Genomic DNA, 21,472 nt, shown 5'->3' with positions numbered 1-21,472 from the left:
TGATTCAGTTTATTACCATGTCGCAATAGATAAGCAGCCTGAGAATTTCTCAGTAGAAGTTGTTACAGAAAACATGTTTTCCCAACTTTGTGAGAATGGAAACTCCTTGTAAACAGGCAAGAACCCTAACTCGGATGACGGATTTTAGGTATTCTAAATGCCATCCCATACGTGGCACTACAGATGTATTAGATCACTGTCAAACAGGCTGAAAAACCGTTTCTTTCCGAAAGCCATCACCACCCTGAACTCTCCCGGTGCAGAACTGAACGCTTCAGATACTCCTTTGTGCCCACAGCCATCAGACTCTACAACAGCTGACCTCACTGACCCATATGTAGCCTACGTACATAGCCACTTTATGCACACTGTTTTCACTTTGTGTACTGTATTTTCTGTGGACTGTTGTGTTTGTCCCATTTAATGTAATTTGCTGCCTGTCCTCTGTGTCCTATTTAATTTCATTCTGGTCACTGTTTTTTTTTTTTTTTTTTTTCTGACTTGTGCTGCTGTAACATTTTAATTTTCCCAATAGGGATCAATGAAGTATTATCTTACCTTATTTTAACAATCCACATAATATACAATGTGCAATACAAGACTTGAAACTGCATTCACTCTTTAGCTGCTATTATCAAAGTCCAATCCAAATATTATAAAAACCTTGTGAAATACATGTTTACACATTACCACTTACACTTACCACTTACACTTCACCACTGCTGCTATACCTTTTCCACTGTTGCAATAAAAATAATATATATTTTATTTTATAATTTTTGTAAATTTCGAATATTTCTTTAGTATTAGTATTTTAACTTTAGCTGTATATCTTGTAAATAGCACATACTTGTGTTTTGTTTTGTTTTGTTTTTTTGTATTAAAAAGTAGAAGCTTTCCAATCTTGTTGTACACTGTGCAATTACAATAAAGGGCATTCTATTCTATTCTATTCTATTCTATTCTATTCTATTCTATTTATAGCCTAATAAACAGTACTGCCTATTCTGTATGTCTTTGCCTCTTTGGATCTCAAAAATCACTATTCATTGTGTCTATCCTCTGTTCATTAAAAACAACATGAAATGTATTGTTAAATCATTCGAATTTAAAGGACATCCTTTTAATTACATGTTTTAATGGAATGTGACGTTTTTAATTTTATACTCTCTCTGTAATCAAAATATATAACATATTTTGCTATTTTATTCAAAATATTTCATGAACCCAGATAAGGTAATAGGTAAATTGTATTGTTTTATATTGTTAGTTTGCTCAGCAAATCAAAACTTATGAACTTATATTTTATTATCATTATCCTCATCGTCATAATTAGTCGAATCCCAAAGACTTTATAACCTTTTAAGGATTTAGTTAAAAGTTTTTTTGTTTATTGTTTTTTTCAAAATGTCCAAAATTAAAAAACAAACAAACAAAAAAATTAAATCTAAATAAATAAAAAATAAATACGGAGCCATACAAATAACTTATAGTTCACGTTTTAATTTAATCTCAGGGCTCAGTTGGACAGTTGTTATTTTCAGCGCTGTAATTCGTTGTCCTCTAATTCGTTGGAAATAACTGAAGTTCAATATTTCGACCAATTAAAATGCAGGAAGACGAGTCGCGTCGGCAGCGTCTACCATGACGACACATCCGACTCAGCGGCGCGCGGTATGTTTGTCCGGTTTGTCCACAGTTAGCTGTCTCCTTTTCTCTACTGTTTTCTCTATTTCGGCCGTTGTTAATATAAAATGGCAACGTCTGGATAAAGTAACTCGTAGAAAATTTGGCGTGGCCTTATGAACAGAAGAGTAGTCTGCGTCTCGCATTTACGGTAGGAAGTCTTACGTATTATTCTTAACTTTCTATTCACTTTCGGTGACTCACTCGGTGATAAGGACTGTCTAAAAATGCCTGTCTTTTGGACAGCACTGTTGAACTTCCTCGGTGGCTTTCGCCATGTCCCAGACCAACACTTCTCTCCTGGACGAGGTGGTGCAGTGGAGTCAGGAAACCTGTCGCCAGCAGCTCAAGTCCGTCCTGCCCAAACTCACTATATCCTCTCAAACGTAACCTTATGTGTCACATCTCAGGTCCATTATTGTGATCACATGCTTCATAGTTTCACGCAAATGGTTTTAGTATGGTGGTGTGAAATTCTGATGTATTATTTGAGAGTAGGTTTACAGGGTAAAATCGGGATGGGAGTATGTACACCGATCAGCCACAACATTAAAACCACCGACAGTAGAAGTAAATAACACTAACTTTTGATTAATCTTGTGACACAATACACTCTTGTGAAATACAATGTTCTGCTGGGAAACTTCTGGACCTGATATTCATTCATGGGGATGTTACTTAGACATGTACCACCCACCTAGATCAGACCAGACACCACAACAATGAACAGAATAGAATAAAAAAAATACTTGAGGGGGAAATTCGAGCATCCAGTACAGCTTGTACACAAACATACAGACATCAACATAACTTAACAGCCAAATCAACATCAACACAAAAGTAGCAGTAAGAGCAGTGAAAATGGGAGACTGGTAATACTTATAAAACTGTGTTCACGTGCGTGTCTGTGCAAAAGAGTGGCAACAGTGCAAAAAAAGGTGTCAGAGTAGTGGTGGTCCCAAACTATGCATTTAAATTTTTTACAAGGGAGCATTTAAACAGTACAACAGTACAGTCTGACCTCCTGACCTCTGAGTCTTGCAGCGTAGTGAGAGAAGCCTCCCTCTGTTGCTGCTTCTCTGCCCCTGCCACGATGTCATGGAGGGGGTGCCTGATGTCCAGTCTCTGATTAGTCACAACTGTTTTTGAGGCACAAGGGAGACATACACAATATTAGGAAGGTGGTCATAATGTTATGTCTGATCAGTGTATTGGAAATTAGGTGTATCACTAAAATAGGTTTGTCAAAATAATAGAAACATATCTGAACCAAACAATACAAGTCAATAATATGACAAACCACAGCTTCGTAACTAAAAAACACAGTTGAATTAACAGCACTCTCGGTTATTCTCAAACAAATGCTGAATACCATAACCTTCAGGGCGCTAAGATTTAGTATAGGATGGTTATATAAGAATTGATTAATTTTCACAATTATAGCTAATGAACTCACTCGAGTGTATTTATCATGTTTGTACAATGTGAAAGACTTAAAGTAATATTGTTGTTTCCCTTGACTGTTTTAACTCTTTGCATCATAAGTCTGACAGTTGGGACGATCATATACGTGAGTTTCACCATTTATAACTACAACCTGCCTTAGTCGTGCCGTTTCCAAACCGTTGTGTAACCAGCCATTGTGTAACATCCTAACAGGTATACTGAGGATAATTACAGATTTGTTCATCCCTCACATTGGTTTGTCAGAGCTGGAAAATGAGTGCTTCTCCAAGATCTTGCCTAAGGTATACAACGTACATCACGTGAATATCGTCACTAGCATTTATATACTACACCAATATTTTTTTGATGATTCAATTTTTGTTTCTTGACACTGGGCACTGTGCAGGTAGTCACAATGTTTGACAGCATGCTGAAAGAGATTATGGACCAAGTTGGTGGACTGTCAAGCCAAAACACTGAATTGTGCGCCTTACTGAGGAACATTTTACAGGTATCTCAGTATTTCCACGCAGTGTACTTCAAAACGGTACCATACACAGTACATGCTATATTGTATATCTGGTTTTGTGACGAGATCGTTTCATCTGTTTCAGGCAATGATGCAGATAATCTTTGCACTGTCTTCTTGTGTGCGTCACGTTGGCTCATTTGAGGAAGTCCCTGAACTTGATGCTATCCGCTCGCTACCGACTTGCATCCTGAAAGTCCTGAGGGAAACCTTTCGCCACTGTAAGGTTGGTGTGTTCACTTCACTTGATCGTGATGAGAGCTTGTGTTTATGTGAAATCCATTTGTGCGTAATGTTTTTATTTATCTTAAACAGCTATAACAATAGTGGTATATTTAGACTTTAAAAACATGAATAGTATTGATAAAAACAAATTAAATAATCATTGTTTATAATTAATAACAAATGTAATTATGCTTTAATGTCTGCAAGAAATGTGTTATGTAAGAATAAAATGTTAGTTTTTGGTTTATGAGAGTGGATATACATGGCTAATTACTAAGATCTAACTTTATTTTTTTGTTCCCTTTTTTGTTTACTCCATCTTTCATTTGAACTATCTAAGCTGTCAACAAGCGAAAACCTAATTATCTCAAAGCTAGTGTGATAAGCATCCTGTTGCACCAGAAAACTCAACCACTTACAGATACAAAGGAACATCAAAGCATTTACAGCACATAATGTGTTGTAAATGCTTTGATGTTATGTTTACATGCAAAAAAGTTAGCGGAAATCAAGACAACAACACACTCTGCCCTGTTGTCCACAGGATAGTGAGGTGATTTACTGTGGGCGTCTCTCCTTGGTGGCAGACCTGCTGCAGGGACTCTTCAAGGAGGCATATTCCCTCCAGAAGGGTCTCTTGGAGCTGCTGGATAAAATCTCTCTCGACAGCAATGCCTCAGAGGAGGAGGTCTCTGACATTGTTTCAGGTCAGTTTGTACGTGGACATATGCATTTCTGTGTTTTTCATTGATCTGCTCGTCATTATAAAGTCTTTCCTTTATTACACCTATTCTCATGCAGTTAAAAATGTGGCATCATTTTCTCCTCCCTCAGTGATTCATAGCCTTCTGGATATCTGCTCTATCATTTCCAACCTCGACATAGCACTGCACGCAAACACATGGAAGTTCCTCATCAAGTCAGTGCTGTTAACGCTGTATTATCCTCCATACTAGAGTTGGATGAGTTTAACATTTTCATTACTAAGTGACATGTTTTATTGTCATTTATTTTTCTCAGACAGAGTCTGAAGTACCAGTCATTGGTGGAGGAGCATCTACATCACGGTGACATCAGTAACAGTCTGTGTGACAACCTGTTGGCTTCATTCCACAACTGTATAGAGTTGGCTGAACAGATTAAACATGCTGGTCTGCAGGTACTGTGGGACATTAGTCTTTTTAAATTTGATTTACAACCAAAGTCAGGACAATGGTGGACATTTCTTTAACAGTATTTGCTGTATCCTACGTGGCATAAAAATGATGCGTGTTTCCTGTGTTGTAACCCTTTGTACTGGGGCTTGTGTTAAATGGGGTGAGGTCAAAGGTAGACTCTTGAGCACCTTTCTTATTAATGCTCTTCTGTCCCTTTAAAGGAGGCTACACAAAGCCCTGAATACAAGTTGTTCCAGAAAACTGCAAAGATGTGCAGATTTTTTGCCAACACTTTGGTTCATTACATAAAGGTAATAAACATTAAAGTCAACGTGCAAACGTCTTTCACGCCATCTCTCGTCCCTTTTTCTAATCTGAAGCAGGTGACCATACATTTGAGTGAACATTCATTCTCTATCCTTTTAACAGGAATTCAAATTCTTCCTGACAAACTGTTGTAGCTGCTTTCACCAACTCTACTTGCAGATCATGAGGTACGTGTGTAGTTTAATAGAAAGCAAACTTTCAGATTTATGATTGTATGTCTGATTATGCCAATGACCCTCAATCTTTTTAGTAAGTTTCCTCCCAGCTTGTCTGCTCCAGCTCTACCCGTGGCTCTGTCTGAAGAGCTGAATGCAGCAGCTCTGGTTCCCATGGATGCCTTCTTAATACAGCTTTTGGCACTAAGGCCCTTCGCTGAAGTTGTCCTCCGGCAGGACTTGCGTGAGTTTAAATCTCGGCCTGTTTGCCAATATTCCCAGATACTATCATTAGGCTGATAAATACTTTCCTGTTTCTCTTTGTAACAGAGTCAGTTCTCGGTGCGGGGGCAGGACACATAGTAGACTTATCAGCCAAAGTGTATTATGTGTTTATTTTAAATGTAACTGAAATAATAAGTCTTTTAATGGTGGACGTGGGTTTGGAACAGCACTGATTTCACATAAAAAACGTTTTCATGCTGATCTCCCATAGTTTGCGTATATACACACAGTATAGACGGTATATTTGGCAAAATGTTAATGATAAAATATTATATTTCTCACTGCTGCTGCTAACTGGCCCTTGTGCTGTCAACATGCTGTGTGCAGGGTTAAGTCCTGAACATGAGCTTCCTCAGTGTCTCTTGCTGGTAAACATCATGGGAAAGCTGGGCAGTCAACCAGAAGAGGTGCTGCAGCTTTGGTACACTGGTAGTCAATTTTCAGAGGAGATCCCAAGGTAAGAAAATAGGGTTTATTTCTTTTTTGAACAATTATGATTTTCTATTTTTTCATTTGCTGCTATTTTTAAATACATTTGAACTGTCTGAGTACGCTGCTCAAAAAAATGAAAGGAACACTTTTTATCAAAGTATAGTATCAGGTCGATTCAACCTCTGTGATATTGATCTGTTAATCAGTTTCAGCTGCTTTGGTGTTGAAATGAATTAGTTAATGAAATTAACATCAGGTGCACTAGAGGGGCAACAACGAGATGGTCCCCAAAACAGGAGTGGTTTAACAGGCGGAGGTCACTGACAGGTTTCCCTCCTCATCTTTTCTGACTGTTTTTCACTAGTTTTTTATTTGGCCAGGGTCAGTGTCACTACCGGTAGCATGAGGCGATATCTGGATCCCATAGAGGTTACACAAGCAGTCCAGCTCCTCCAGGATGACACATTAGTACGTGCTATTGTCAGAAGATTTACTGTGTCTCCCAGCGCCATCTCAAGAGCATGGAGGAAATTCCAGGACACGGGCAGTTGGATAGAACAGGAAAGGTCCTTAACCCATCATCAGGACCGGTGTCTGCGTTTTGTTAAGGGTGAAGGGTGAGCGCTGTCAGAGCCTTGCATAATGATCTCTGACCAAACACTCAGAAAAAGGCTTGACGAGGGTGGCCCCGGGGGTTCACGCTCACTGCCTGGCACCGTGGAGCTTGGTTGGCATCACCAGAATTGGCAGGTCTGCCACTAATGCCGTGTGCTTTTCTCAGATGAGAGCAGGTTCACCCTGAGCACATGTGACAGAAATGAAAGGGTCTGGAGAAGCCGTGGAGAATGTTATGCTGCCCGTAACATATTTCATCATGACTGATTTGGTGGTGGGTCAGTGATGATCTGGAGAGGATACCACCTGACTGCCATTAGGAATCGGGATGAAATCCTTAAACCCATTGTCAGACCCTGTAGTGGGTCCTGGGTTCCTCCTGACAATGTCCCCCGTCATGTGGTGAAAGTTTGCAGATATTTCCTGGAAGAAGAAGGAATTGATTCCATTGACTGGCCCCCATGCTTGCCTGACCTAAACCCAATAGAACATCTCTGAGCCGTTAGGTTGAACCTAGATTGTCCAGGAGCTCAGTGATGGCCTGGTCCAGATCTGGCAGAACATACCCCAGGACACCATCCGTCGTCTCGTTAGACGCCATCTTGTTAGACGTCAGCCATGCATACAAGCCCATGGGGGACATACAAAGTACTGAGTGCCTTTTTGATTTGATTAGAGATTAGAGATTAGAGTAGATCCTTTTCATTCCCAGCAAACCTTTTGTCCCCATAACCCAGTCCATATCGGTATAGACATCCAGCATGATTTTTCCCATTGAGATCTGATGTGTTTCAAAGTGTCCCTTTAATTTTTCTGAGCAGTGGTTGTCGTAATTATTACGTCACATATGGACTAGAGTTTGGTCAGCTGAAAGTAAACTGCGTATTTGGAAATGCTGAAAAAGGGAAAATCTAGTTTGAAACGAAAATACTTCAAAGCGTCTTTCCATTGTGTTTGTCTCCAGGCTTCCTCTCTTTCAGGCCACATTTACTAGTTTCCGACGATGCTACGCTGAGCGTAAGGTCCCTGTACTGTTGCCAGGGGTGATGTTGAAGGGCAAAGCACAAGTCCAGGTCACCCTTCACCACCACATCTGTGTGCATCTCTGTGCCAACGTTGCTTTGCTCTCCCCAGTGTACTTTCCCTTGCTGGTGAGTTAAACCCACTTCTACTGAATTCCGTGCAATGACTCACACTGTTAGGTAATAATGTCCGAGGCAAAGGTCCTCAACACGGGGTCCACGGAGGTAACTGCAGGGGGGGGGGTCGCAAAATCTTTGGTTGACATTTTTATATATTTATATAATTTTCTCCCACAGTTTTCCCACACAAGTTTAAAATTCTTTAAATACACATTAACATGAATCCACATTCCCCGCAATTGGCCGAAAGAGGCTTTTCAGTCCCCAGGTAAAATTAAAACTAGAATCTGTCAATTATTTTTTTTTTTTATCTGTCTGTCTTTATTGTGTATACCAATCAGTTATGTTTATGTTTACGGCAGTTGCACGGTCACCCTACTGTTACTGCACCTGTGTGAAATAAAAAAAATATATTTGAATAGCTATATTAATATAATAATATTGAGTGTAAAATGATAATAATGTATATTTATAAACGGGTCTAGATAAAGTTTAACATATAGTAGGTAGGGGGTCCCTACTTAATCTCTCTATCAGTTTGGGGTCTTTGGCCTGAAAAACGTTGGAAACCTCCGGTCTGAGGCTAAAGATCTGATAAAACCGCATGACGTTATATACAACATTTTTTTAACAGCAAACCCCTCCACACAATAGACACAATAAAGTAAAATGCCCAGGTCTCACGAAACGTGTTGGAAACACTGCAATGGAATATATTCATGTGTCATAATAACTAGCTTTTTCAGCGCAGGATATCCCTTCATTCAAAGCAAGTTATTCTTTCACTTTCGTTTTTGCGTGTTGAATAGTTTTATAATTATTTTTTTTCCTATGTTTTGTGTTTTCCTCCCTTCTGTGTGCCTGGTTTCCCCTGTGCGTTATCTTGCTTTTTCAGGAACGCTGCTTGGTCGATGCTGTGCTGCAGGCTGATACTCAAACAGCTTTACTGGCAACAGATGTGTGGTGTTTTACAGCACGGTGAGAGTGACGAGAAATGCAGTTTTCACTTTCTTTGTGTCATTTTCCTTTGAACTGTTCAAAAGGAAAATGTGTATTTTTGGCTATTTAATTCACAGGTATATTCATGTACCATATCTTCATATACCTCTTTATCGTTTGCATGAAAACAACTGAATATTCACTGTGCCACAGTGTTAATGTGTTTATTTTCTGCATAACTGACAGTTGATTTTGTTGTCTGTGTACACAGGTATGGGACAGCAGAACTTTGCCTACATCATGTCCTTCTTGTTGCTCATCTGGTAGGTAGAGAACAGAAAACTCTGCGAGACACGAGAGAATACGAATGGTGTTCTTGCCCTGAAATGAAGAGAGGTTGCAGAAAATGTTACTTACAGTGCACTTTCAACAAATTAATTCTAAATATACTTAGTAAATCTTCACTCTGTAGACTTGCTAGATTTTTTAGATTTTTGCAAAAATCGCTTAAACACAATTGAATTTAAGTGGAAGTTCCTGAATTCCTATGAGCTTTTTTGGAATAAGTCTTAATTTGTTGGTAGGTTATGTATCCTGATTTCTGCGGCATCATAAGGAGAGTGACTATTGATGCGGTTGGCATTGAACTAAGCTGGATCCCACACATGTTCCCGCCGCCTGTCATGATAATCAATAAGTCAATTAATCGTGGATTAATGAAAACAAACTCAATAATTTTGCTGGCCTCGATATATATCGCCATGTGCACGCATGCTTGTTTTTCTCATCTCTGTCTACCAAAGAGAGGGTTCACCCTATGTATCCGTCTCAGCACCTGGGCGTGTTGGTTCCATAGGAATGAATGGAGCGGACCCTCCAGTCGGTCATCCACTCTCCTAGTCTCAGTGGGGGGTTGGCTTTGGGGTGGGGCCGCTAGTAGCAAATGAGCATCGTGAGGAATACAGAGCAAGGTAACGCGAGTAGAAATTTGTAGGAATAAAAGGAATGACTTTAAAGCCGAATGCCAGTTGAACCAACTTGCACGCGCACCTGAAACACAACCACCCGGTCCAGTTTTCCCTTCGTCCCGCAGTAAATATAAGCAAAACGACACAAAATGGTGTGTGCTCACATAGAGTGGACTTTGCCACATTATAACCCTTTACTGACAGTCTGCTTTATTTTTATCATTATTTTTTGTATTTTTCGTTCAGCAAAGTTTTTTATTCCGACAGGCCTAGCCCCCTTGCTTCAGTTCTTACTTCTACACTGTAGAGTAGAGAGAATGTAGAGACGCCTGTACTCATTCAGAACCCCCACACTCACCTAATCTGTCCCTCTTTATGTCTCCCCCTTCTGTTTTAGGTCAAAGTGTGCACTGCTGAGTGTAACAAGGTTCTCCACCTGGGCTTGCTGCTCAAACGCATGGTTTTCCTTATGACGCCACAACACCAGGTTAGAACCGGACCTTAGGAACTTAAATCACTCACTGTCCACACTTGGATCATTCAGTATGTCATTTTATGTATGGCATTAAAATACAATAGCTAAAGCACCCACCACCAAAACGGCTCCATTGCTTGTTGGCATAGACTTCATTCTCTTTTACTAGTCATTCACAGCATTGCCTCTTTGTTTTTTTTGGACACTCTCTTCTTGACATTGTTCCAGCATCTCCGGATTGAGATCTAGTGACTGGTGATTCATATCATTTTTACTTGTGAGCCCTCGTTCACTGCCTAGAATTTAGTTTCTCCACTCTTAAAAGCACCTGCACCAACTACCAGTGTAGAGTTCTGGTTTGTGGGTTTGACTAATGCCTCTTGATTGGGTCTCCACACAAAGCCATACAAACTCTATGTCTTACTGTAAGAGTGTGATTTTAAACTAGTATTTGTTGTAACAGATGGAGCTGGTGGCGCATTTCCCTCCTTCTGAAGTGGAAAACCATCCGGTGTGGCGCCACATCCTCCTCAGAGCTCTTCCACAGGACACCCGCCACCGTGTAGAGATGGATGTTATTGCCTGTGCCCAAAAAGTCCTGACTGACTGGCAAACTGGAGGATACAAACTTGGACAAGTGGACAAAATGGTACTGTACTGTATACATGTATATGACATGATGCAGCGTTAGTGTAGTAATCTCACTTACCAACATGTTACATTAATAACATCATAGATTTTCTTAAATCTGCACTTCACATGAAACCAATGTGTCTGCTTTGTGATCAAGTGAGATATATGTAAATTGGGGCGACTGTGCAAAGAGGAAAACAAAGATGCCAATAGAAGTTCATGCTCATTAATGTTTATCTGTTATAACTTTGTGATACTAAATTGTCAGAAATAGAAGCAGTACAAGCATCAAGGGCAAGGCTAAGCAAAGATTTTGTCTTTGTTCACTGAAGAGAGGGTGGACAGATTATTAATCATCACAAGTGATATCAAGATTAAGATAAGATTGTTCCCTTTTCTAAACTTCTTTGTGACCTCTCTTTTGCTGCTGTGACATGAGTGCTCTCTGACTGTTGACTCACACGTTTCCCTGCTGTTCAGCTGCTATTCGTCAAAGTCTGTCCAGAATGATTCTACCCACCTAAGAAAACACTGGAGGGGATGAGTGTGGGTGAAGTCAAAGTGATAAAATTCATGCATGTATTGACATAAGTCCCCTTTATCACTAGAATGCGGTGCTGTTGTCCCTCCTGGCAGTAGTTCGGGGCCAGTCGTCTCCTGGAGAACAGTGTGTGGCCTCTTCAGTGAGGATAGTCACACAGATCTGGTTACGGATGAGTCCAGAGCAGGTATCAAACTACTCATGCAACAAAGGTGCAATAAAGGAATAAGTGTAAGATTATTATCAGTAACCTGTTACACTCCAGTTACAGACTCACCCCGTGCTCCAGTGCACACTACAGCTGCTGTTGTCAATATCAGCCGTTTTAGTGAAAAACATTGAACCTCAAGTCATTTCTCAGGTGTGCTGTTGGTTTTCATAGTCTATATTACACTGTTGAACAATGGAGAATACTTGTGTTAACCGTGGTGTGTTATCTCAGGCTCTGCTCTGTCTGGATGCGGCCGTTTCTCAGAAGTGTGAGGATCAGCTGCAGCTGGCTGCTCTGGAGTTCCTCTCCTCCCTGGGGAAGGTCTTTGTCCCTTCTGACAGCCAGGTGATAAAACAACGCATTTTACAGCTGAGGATTTTACGCTTTGAGTTTTTTACCCTCTTTACTTTTTTAACTTTAATGGCTGCTCAAGGTGAATTACTGTGATGCTTTGTTCTCACCATAAGCTGCTCCTAAATCTGTAAAGCCGGCAAAATAAATTCAAACAAGAAATCTTGCTCAAAGGATGTGAACCTTATTTTCACATTCCATAAACTAAAGGAAAAATAAATGATAAAGTAATATTGAAATACTTAATTTATAAATTCTGATGAAGTTGAATCTTTTGGTACCACAGAGTCAAATTCTTCTTAGGCTGAGTAGCCTGTTCGGAGTTCTTTTGGCTGACAGATGCTGGCTGCTACATCAACACGCCTTGGAGGCCTTTTCTGGCTTTGCAGAGGTAAGTCAAGAACAATCTTTAAGATGTAGTGTGCAGGACCATTCTCAACTGTCCTTCTTGTGTTTAAGAATACAAACCATGAAGAGGTAATTTCCCAGAGTCTGTGTGAAGAAGAAACCAAGACCAAAGTGGTCAATTATCTAAGCAAGGTAAGAAGTATCGGCATATTGTGATGAAATCTCCAGCAGATGCGAGGTGGAGGTGAATAAGACTATCTTTTGCTGTAGACTGTGAATGCTCGGGAAGATGTGGGGACACGGCTACAGAGGCTCAAACAGGAAGCTTCAATAATTGAGCAGCACAATGAGACGCTGGAGGAAAGCAAAGACAAAGTTTCCAGCAAACCAGCAGATGAAGCTGTTGCAGATTCAGAGGTTGGTGGCATCGTTAAATGAATTTGTAATCTGTTCAGTCTGCCTGACTATACATGCAGACATTTATTCTTCATTGTCTGATCAATGCTGTAGGTACGTTGTAGGTATGACATACCTCCATAGAAATGTAACTACACGTTTCAGCTGGACAAGCAAGGAGCAAGGAAATTCCTCTCCTTCTGTCTCCTACAAATAATCTACTGTGATGTTTTTTTCTCTTTTCTGAGTTGCAGTGATTTGAGTACAACTGTTTTTCATCTATTAGCTACAAAATGATGCTTGGTTTCAGTCGCAATGGTTTGAAATACACATACATTTAACACAGGTGACTAGCGGCTGACCAGATTTTAGTGGCATAATTACAAAAACATGCCAATCCACATGATTATAGTAGCGTAGGCTGCACGGTAGACACTCTTTACACCCAATAGAGAAATCTGAGGCAAGCTGGAGTTACAAATTAAGGAAAATACTGATGTTTTCATCTTAGTTGACAGTGAAATACAGATGGGATATTTAACTTCTTTGACAAAAAAAAAAAGATCTAATGTTCTCCCAGATTGATTTCCCTGCGGTCTTCCAGATTTATTTAAGCCCACAGGTGGTGCACTTCAGATATTTTATTCATAAAAGTCAATGAATTAGGTTACGTATTGAACGATGATTTAAATTTCACTTTGTAGAAATGTGTGAGAACTGAATTCCGTAATTATTCCTCCCTCACAGCCGTGCCCAAAGAGAGCTCGGCAGGAGACGAGTTCAGAGGAGGAGTACAGCCGCTGCCTCCAGACGGCTGAGAGCGCTTTAAAAGCCCTTCAGGCTCTCATTGAGGGCAAAGACAACACAACTGCACCACTTCCACAGTGGCTGGAATCCAGACTACAAGAGCTGCAGACCCTCATAATCCAGATCAGAACAGTCAGACACACGACCTAGCAGCTCCAGATTGTTTTCCAGCTTCAAATCATTCACTCTGTACAGAAAAATGGCTCAGTCAGCCCTGGATGTCTGCACAGCTCTTTTGCCGCAACTGAAAATAGTTTCTAATCTTGTCTTTTTTATACTGTCATTCTTGATTTTTTGTTACTGTTTAATAAACTTCTATGAATACCAAACATTTTTTTCTTTATTTCCTTCACCAAGTTTCTTTTGAGAACAGTAGAGAAAATCTTAGGCTGTAAAACAGAAAAGTGACATATTTGCTACTGTAAAATGTTTATTTCACCAGCAACCAAAAAGCTACTAATAAATTATGTAATTCCTAGTTCACATTCATTCAAAGTGCAAGCCTTCTGTTAATCAAACCTGACTCGTGTGTTGCCAAAACCTTTATCTGTTGTAAAACCTCATCTATGTCACTGCCAGTCCAGATGTTGGCACAATTAAAAAAAAATAATAATAAAAGAAGGGAAAATGAAAACCAGATTCACATTCAATCACATTCACCTGTGATTGAGAACCTCTGCCATCTTAAACTGACTAATATCAATTGGCAAATAATTATGAATGGCATCTTTTGTCCAACTCTAGTACATATGATATGCACTCAATCCTTCCAGTTCAAACCCAAGTTCTCATAATGAACATACTGATAATAAATGTCAGGAAATCAACAGAATAGAAAAAGTCCATAAAAGCCCGTCCTCGGCATTTGTATTCTTACTGCATCATGTTACATGGAAAAGCTACTTCCAGTTTACTGCTCTGTTGTGACCTGGCAGATGTGGTGCATGGATTTAAGTTCTCCGGTGATTAATTGTCATCACCAGACATTTTCGTCCTCCCAGTTCAGGTCCTCTCCATCTCCCCAGCCATCCGTTTCAGTCTGAGAGTAAAAGAGAGAAACAACAAAATGTGTTGATGAGAAAAGTGATTCCAAACAGGAATTCTCTACCGCGGATGCCTGTAGAACATGTCATGTCGGCAGGTCAAATAGTACACAGTTGAAACTGAAGACATCCAAAAGTGTTGTGTCAGAGACCAGCTTGGTGGTTGCACACAGACATTGTTTCACATGTGTGGATCACCAGAGATGAGACAGTTATGAACTACCGTGTAAATACCATCGTCCTACACATAACCGTGCACACACACTCACCTCCATCAAGTTGTACGCTGCAAACTTGGCAGTAAGCGTTAAAGTGTCAATGGATGGGTCAACCTGCTGAGAGTTAGTGTCTTCTGGAGAGGCTGGAGACTGTCCAACATTACTCTCTTCTAGTAGCAGCAGAGCTGGAGAGGACAACTTGATGTCTGGCACCATGTCTGCAAATAAATCCAGCTCTGGGTCTTCCTCTACCTTTTTCTTCACCTTGATGGTGAACTCCTCCCCCAGGCTCCCTTTTTCACCGATTTTTTGTGGCACTGTGGGTTTGGGCTTAAGTTTTAATGGACTGGGGGATTTTTCAGAGTCTCTCTCCTCTTTAGCCCAGCCATTATCCCACGAGGAAGTGGTCTTGTCCTGTGTTGATTGTCGTATCACTGAGGTCAATTTAAGTGGTTTAGAAGAAGGCAGCCTCAGTGCTTCAGGCGCGTGTTGTGCAGGTGTAGTTGGAGTGCCCCCTTGTGGCGGTGGAAGTACGACTGGGTCTGATAAAGGAGCTGTAGGGGAGAGGTCTGAGGTAGGTTCAGTTTCCTCAAAGTCATCCCACGGCTCTTCTGCTGTGTTGCGATGTGTGAGTCCGCTGCTGACTGGATCTGCTCTCACTGAGGACTGAATGTTGATCTGGACTGGCTGTCCATCTTTACTCTCGCTCTCCTCAGGGTCACTCCAGTCAGGCCAGTCTTCCACTGCGCCTCTCAGTCTTTCAGCCTTCTCTGGGCTGTAGGATAGTGGCTCCATCTCACTGTCCTGACCAAAGCCATTCAAAGGTAGAATCATCTTCTGTCTATTTACACCTAGAACACACAAGACAAAAGGCAGACTGAGCTTTGGGTCTTATGACGTCATTAAATTAATGAAAATAGTAACACTGGATACCTGATATTGGCGTGGTATCCCTTGGGGTCTCCCTTGTACCTACAAAACTAGTCGTATGACCGAGGACCAAGCCATCAGTCCCTGAACCTTTGGGGAACAAGGTCAATACTTTGGAAGGCTGGGCCATCTGAGGGTGGGAACCTCCAATTATATGTACAGGTGAAGCTAAAGAAAGAGGCAAAGTAAGAATAGATGTTACCCTTGAAAACCAATCCAGTTGATGGATTGGTACGTGACGGCAAACAAGTCAACTGATTGGTTGCAGCTTGACTGAAGTGGCTAATGAGAGATTATGTCCAGATCACGTAGTTTGAAATGGTATTTTCACAGAACCTGCTTGTGAGTCTCCCGAAGGAAACCACAGAGGCAAAGTACGATTAGATGAACTTCCCCCACCACCAAGATTTTGTAGGGAAAAGTTGGTCAGGAGTGGCTCCTTTGGGAGATGATGCTCCAACAAAGGCCTGCAAGGCCAGTGGAATCGTTTTATGTGGTGATGGATAACAAACTAACAGCTGTTGTTGAATTTCTTTACAACAAATGGCATTGAATGGTTGCAGGACTATTCTCCAAACGTATTTTTTTCTCTGTGTTCTTTGAAACACGCCCCATAATGAAAACCAAAAGGCGTGCTACCAGACTCATATTATGATAAGAACACTTATTTGTTGCACTTTCCCAACATTATTAATATCGATGCATTCATTGCTACTCAGAAGTCAGACTTGCTTACTTTCAGGGGTGACCTCTGTAGACTTGGTGAAGTTGGGTGTGGTGCGTTTAAAGACCTTGGTTCGCTCTCCACCAACGACCACTTGAGCCCCCAACAGGGGCACCAACACCGCCAGACTCTGCAGCGTCAAGGCAACCAGAGAATCATTTGTGTCTCTCATTCCCAGCAAAACCTGCAGCCACCAACAACAAAAAAAGAGATTCTATGATAATGGAAGAGATGGATGATGGCATTTATGTTGGGTCAACCCTAACTATCCTTCTGTGTAAGACCAACTGTTAAACTTATAAACTATGCTTCTATATCAGTACTCCACCTGAGGTAGGATCTGGTTCTTGAGTTCTTCATGGGAGAAGAACTCAGAGTAGATGTGAATGTGAGCCAGCAGCACAATCCGGACATGTTCCTCGTTTACTTTGTATAGTTTCAGTAGCTGAGGAATCACGTGTTTACGGTAAAGGGACACAGACAGCAGGCAGTCTTCACTGTTACCACCACCACTGGGATCTGTCCACACAGATGAAAAACACAGAGCATGACCATCAGCTACTTCAAATTTCAAACTGTCAGCTACTACAGAGTAGTTTCCTTTCTCTTTGAGATGGGATAGAGTTCAATTTATTATTGGCGGGAAGAAAAAGCCATCTTACCCTTCTTTGGCCTTAGAAGATGAGGCAGGAAGCTTTTGACTGCCATGGGTTCTGCAAATACAAGAGAGTTGAGGAGTTTGGGGACAAGACGTGCAGCTATCAGCTCTTCAGGGAGGCTCTGGACCCGGTCCAGAAGAAACCTAAAAACACACAACCAGAATATGAGTGGAAAGTACAATGTAGTTAAACGTTCATATTTTGAAACCACTGATGTACACCGATCAACCACAACATTAAAACCACTGACAGGAAATGTAAATATCATCGACCATCGATCATAATGTTATGCCTGATCGGTATACGTTTGAACTAAAATCACTGACATTGTGCTTTATTAACAATTGCCAAGAAAAGCTATAAAACCATATTGCTTCTTACTTAAAGAATTCATTCTTTTCCTCTTCTGTTTTCAGGGTCAGGCTTTTCAGAAAATTCATCACTTCCAAAAAGTCATTCCTATTCACAGAAAAAAGAGTGTGTTTTAAAGCAAATCATTCTCAGTATGCACTAAAAATGGCAAAAGGAAACCACACAAACCTGAAAAAGTCGTGAGTCAGTAAAGAGCTGAGTGGAGGTCGAGATAAGGGGTCGGAGTTCAGCAGGCCTGCCTGCAGGGTCTTTGTCAAGCTGTCCGACCGCTCCTGCGACACTGAAAAAAAAACACACACACAATGTAATATTGTACGTGCAGGTTATATTTAGCATTTTTCAGACTTGCACTGCAGCCACATAGTTCAAATCATTATACCAACCTTTCCCTGCTAACTCCCTATTACAGAGTCTGTGTAATGAACATACAGTGAGCAGGTTCAGCCTGTTGCATTCCAATTTATTTATTTAGCACCTGCAAGAATCAAAATGATCTGAGAAAGCTTTACAGAATCTGATGGTACCAAGGAAAAACTCCCTTTTAACAGGAAGAAACTTTGAGCGGAACCTAGCTCATACGGAGCCATTAATCTGTTTGTGGTCATCCAGGTAGAAAGACAGAAAAAAGAGAGTATGCGGGAAGAAGAGAAGGGAGGACAGGTAAAGAGAGAATCAAATGCAAGCAGATGAATTCATACATGCATCTGTAAAAAATAAATAAACAAATAAAAGAACTTACTGCAAATACAGGATACAAAACTATAAATAATTTTTAATGGTGATACCCTGACTGTATAAATGTGGGCGAACAGCTCCTCAAAGGCGAAGCAAGTAGTAAAGTAAGTACAGCTCCCCCTGGTGGCTGGCTGCAGCGTGGGTCATAGTGTACTCCATGTTAGTGGATGGGACTTGGGCTGAACTAAAACACTATAACACATGTCAAGTAACTTTCAAGGATGGTTTTGTTTTAATTACTTATGTGGTGAGGATTAGAATCAGGATGTGACTACAAGTTGCCATGCCAACTGTTCTGTGAAGCAGCCGTGCAGGGCTGTGAGAGTTTGAAAAAAATAAATAAGTGCAGTGTATAATCCAATTCATTTGTTTTTACTACTGAGGGTAGAGCAGAGTACAGTATTAATTAAACCATTTGTTTGGCAGAGGTGTGAGCGGGTCCTCAGTAACATGATTCGCGTGGTTCCTGTCTCAGACAGTCCTGAGGTCATCACTACTCACCATAGCCATTCAGGAGAGGAATAAAGGCTTCCACCATCATTCCAAAAGAATAACAATCCCGAGAGTGAGCATGTTTATCCGGAAGGATTTTGAAGTCCTCACCCTGTCAAAAACATGTTTCTTGAAAATTTGCACACAAGGTTGATGGTTTGTTTATACTTAATCATGACATTTATACTGCTTACCTGCTCTTCAGGAGGAACACAGCTGGCCTCTCTTGCATTCTTAATGCTTGTGAGAAACTATGGAGTTGTAGCAAATGTAAAAAAATTAAATATTGAAAAATTTCAGGGAGTCCTCAAAAGTTTGGAGCTTTCACAAAAAAAAAACACATGGACTGCGTCTTAGTATTGCATTTGATTTCATTCCACCTCTTACCTCAGGAGTTGCTTCAGAGAACTTGCAGACAGTGTCCATCCCTCCCAGTTTCCAATGACCATCTTCACTGACAAATACAGATGAAATACAGACGTTGTTGTGGGTGGATTTCCCCTGTTGGAAGAGGAGGACCAGTTAGGAACTTGTGCATGTGCAACACGCAGACAAGGCAAATGAGAAAAGTACAACATGAATAAATACTTTACTTTCTACAGTATCTTGTATCTTGTTTTCCGTGCTTTTCTTCAAACAAACGTTAATTGAAAAGAAATGAGCAAACCCTTCTTTTTTTCTGCTCACCCTCTCATGCAGAAACACAAGTGCCTGCAGAAGGTCATAGATGCCTGCACAGATTTCCTCTGGGGACATATTCTCCAGCAGCAGCTCCAGGGGCTGCACATGTTCTGTTACCAGGTGGATGCCGCCATCCTGCACTGAGCATGAGAGGAAGCGCAGCAGACACGGATGCCTCAGTGTCTTCAGGTGCTGCAGGAAATGAAAGAAGGAAAGCAGGAATGTGCCTGGATCAATCCATCCGTCTATCTCCACTTATCCTTAGAGGGGTCATGGGGGGGACGGGAGCCTATCCCAGTGGGAGGTGCCATACATCTTACCCAAATCTATTCTTGACTTATTGATTTTCAATTATATGTGAACATCACACAGCTGAATAGAAATTATAAAAGTGATTAGCATGTAAAAAATAAATTATGGAGCAGAGATTTTGACTTTGTAGAAAAATGTTTCTTGACACAGTGAAGGGAAAATATTAAATTAACTGTCGGGTTTCTTTTAGTATCGCAGGCAGACACACTAATCCCAAAAACATGATCACATCAAGCACGCAAAACTGTGTTTTAGGAGGCGATACCTCACTGGGATGCATGGATGTGTAAGACATGATACATAAAAAACATTGCCACTACATCCACAACTAATGCCCTGGTACCCGGACAAGGGTTCACTTTGCAATACCTTAGCAGCTTTGTTGACTTTGTCTTCATTGCCCCGCTTGTGGACAAATACAGAGGCAGGCTTTCCATCCTGAAGCACCGCCGAGTACATGGTGAGCCCAGAGGGTAGTGTCAGGAGGGGCTCCTCCAGGGTAAAGCCCCGCACAGCGCTGCTCTCCGCTCCCATGGCCGCGCTCCTCCCTGGACCAGCAGGTCAATGTGGGGACACGGGGACATAAGCCAAGCGAGTCAAACGTGATATGTGGCAACGAGAGTGCCAACGCTGACGTACTGATACCTGTTTCACTGCACTGGATGAACGGGTTTGTGAGAAGTTAGCAGGTGCTGTTAGTCGCCTAGCTGGCTAACCTCAGAGCTACGTTAGCCAGTTTGTCATTGTTATGCGTCCCGATAGCTTCCCCGCCCCCTAACAATCATATTCACTGGAGTGTGCCATACATGCAACCAGTATATCAAAAAATATATAAAAATGTGTCACAGTCACTGATTAATTTGCTCGCAGTTTCGTGCGACTCTAACGTATACCCAACATGTAGCGAAAGCTGCTCTGTAAACACCGACCCTTCCGGTAAATGCCGGAACCACAAAGTGGGGGACTGTACTCTCAGTATTGTTAACTATTGGTCACTGGCACTGATTTACTTGAATTTAAAGTATTTAAGTATTTTTACAGTATAACGGTTACTTCTTTTTGTAAACCATGAAATGCTACATCGATAGGGTTAATCGTAAGGTGCTACACAACTTAAGTAACACCCCTGCTTTGTATGAAATGGATGCGACCAGAGTGGTGTGAGGCAACGCAGGTTTAGCCGCGGAGAGGTGGCTGGCTACCACCATATGGCAAAACAAACAGAAGTAACTGTGGCGTCCTGTGTTAACTGAAGCTTCCTGTGTCTATTTCTGTCTACTACACGTTAACAGTACAGCAACTATAGGTGTCTGTTTTGAAACTCTGAAATTAAAACCATATCACATGCATGTCAGGTGACTATTCTGCTACGGGACTTACATAATGGAGGTGGATGTGCATGATGTAGTGACTCAGAATCATCCCGCCCAATATGTGAACATCAGGCTAAAGGAAGCAGCGGGGCGGTAGAAAGTATAGATTAACTCAGAATACAGTTAGAACTATTTTCATGTAATTCCTTGAGTGTTTCCATTTGTAACTTTTCATTATATCTGATGGAAATATTAAATGTTTAGTCAGTGTTAGACATCAAAACCCAAAGCCTTATTTTATACATTTTTGTCATGTCATAGTAAT

General features: G+C 41.0%; 2 protein-coding genes across 4 annotated transcripts; one reads left to right on the top strand and one right to left on the bottom strand.

Moving 5' to 3' along the window:
- Positions 1-1,651: 1,651 nt before the first annotated feature.
- Positions 1,652-13,997, top strand: c6h1orf112 (chromosome 6 C1orf112 homolog). 2 transcript variants are annotated; one of them, XM_047586512.1, is made up of 25 exons: positions 1,652-1,837; positions 1,933-2,058; positions 3,217-3,256; positions 3,346-3,434; positions 3,539-3,643; positions 3,747-3,887; positions 4,431-4,593; positions 4,721-4,805; positions 4,907-5,045; positions 5,265-5,354; positions 5,473-5,537; positions 5,636-5,769; positions 6,138-6,267; positions 7,822-8,008; positions 8,895-8,977; positions 9,210-9,261; positions 10,304-10,393; positions 10,845-11,030; positions 11,623-11,742; positions 11,821-11,916; positions 11,998-12,111; positions 12,404-12,508; positions 12,577-12,657; positions 12,736-12,882; positions 13,609-13,997. In XM_047586512.1, the coding sequence occupies exons 2-25, from the start codon at positions 1,963-1,965 to the stop codon at positions 13,816-13,818; spliced, it is 2,748 nt and encodes a 915-aa protein (XP_047442468.1). In that variant the 5' UTR covers positions 1,652-1,837; positions 1,933-1,962; the 3' UTR covers positions 13,819-13,997. The 2 variants fall into 2 exon arrangements, with proteins under 2 accessions (XP_047442468.1, XP_047442467.1); XM_047586511.1 differs by having other exon boundaries at positions 5,621-5,769.
- Positions 13,991-20,777, bottom strand: scyl3 (SCY1-like, kinase-like 3). 2 transcript variants are annotated; one of them, XM_047586514.1, is made up of 14 exons: positions 20,480-20,777; positions 20,204-20,382; positions 19,529-19,714; positions 19,229-19,342; positions 19,036-19,092; positions 18,851-18,953; positions 17,783-17,894; positions 17,624-17,701; positions 17,246-17,385; positions 16,912-17,102; positions 16,596-16,767; positions 15,863-16,027; positions 14,981-15,780; positions 13,991-14,707 (listed from the first exon to the last, which is right to left on the bottom strand). In XM_047586514.1, exons 2-14 carry the CDS (start codon positions 20,366-20,368, stop codon positions 14,645-14,647), a joined length of 2,346 nt encoding a protein of 781 aa, XP_047442470.1. In that variant the 5' UTR covers positions 20,369-20,382; positions 20,480-20,777; the 3' UTR covers positions 13,991-14,644. The 2 variants fall into 2 exon arrangements, with proteins under 2 accessions (XP_047442470.1, XP_047442469.1); XM_047586513.1 differs by having other exon boundaries at positions 20,204-20,777.
- Between the last annotated feature and the right edge of the window lie 695 nt (positions 20,778-21,472).

This window comes from Mugil cephalus, chromosome 6, assembly GCF_022458985.1.
Source record: "Mugil cephalus isolate CIBA_MC_2020 chromosome 6, CIBA_Mcephalus_1.1, whole genome shotgun sequence".
NCBI lineage: Eukaryota > Metazoa > Chordata > Actinopteri > Mugiliformes > Mugilidae > Mugil > Mugil cephalus.
The sequence above is the reverse complement of the archived record's forward strand: the minus strand, read 5'-3'. Positions and strand labels throughout refer to the sequence as shown.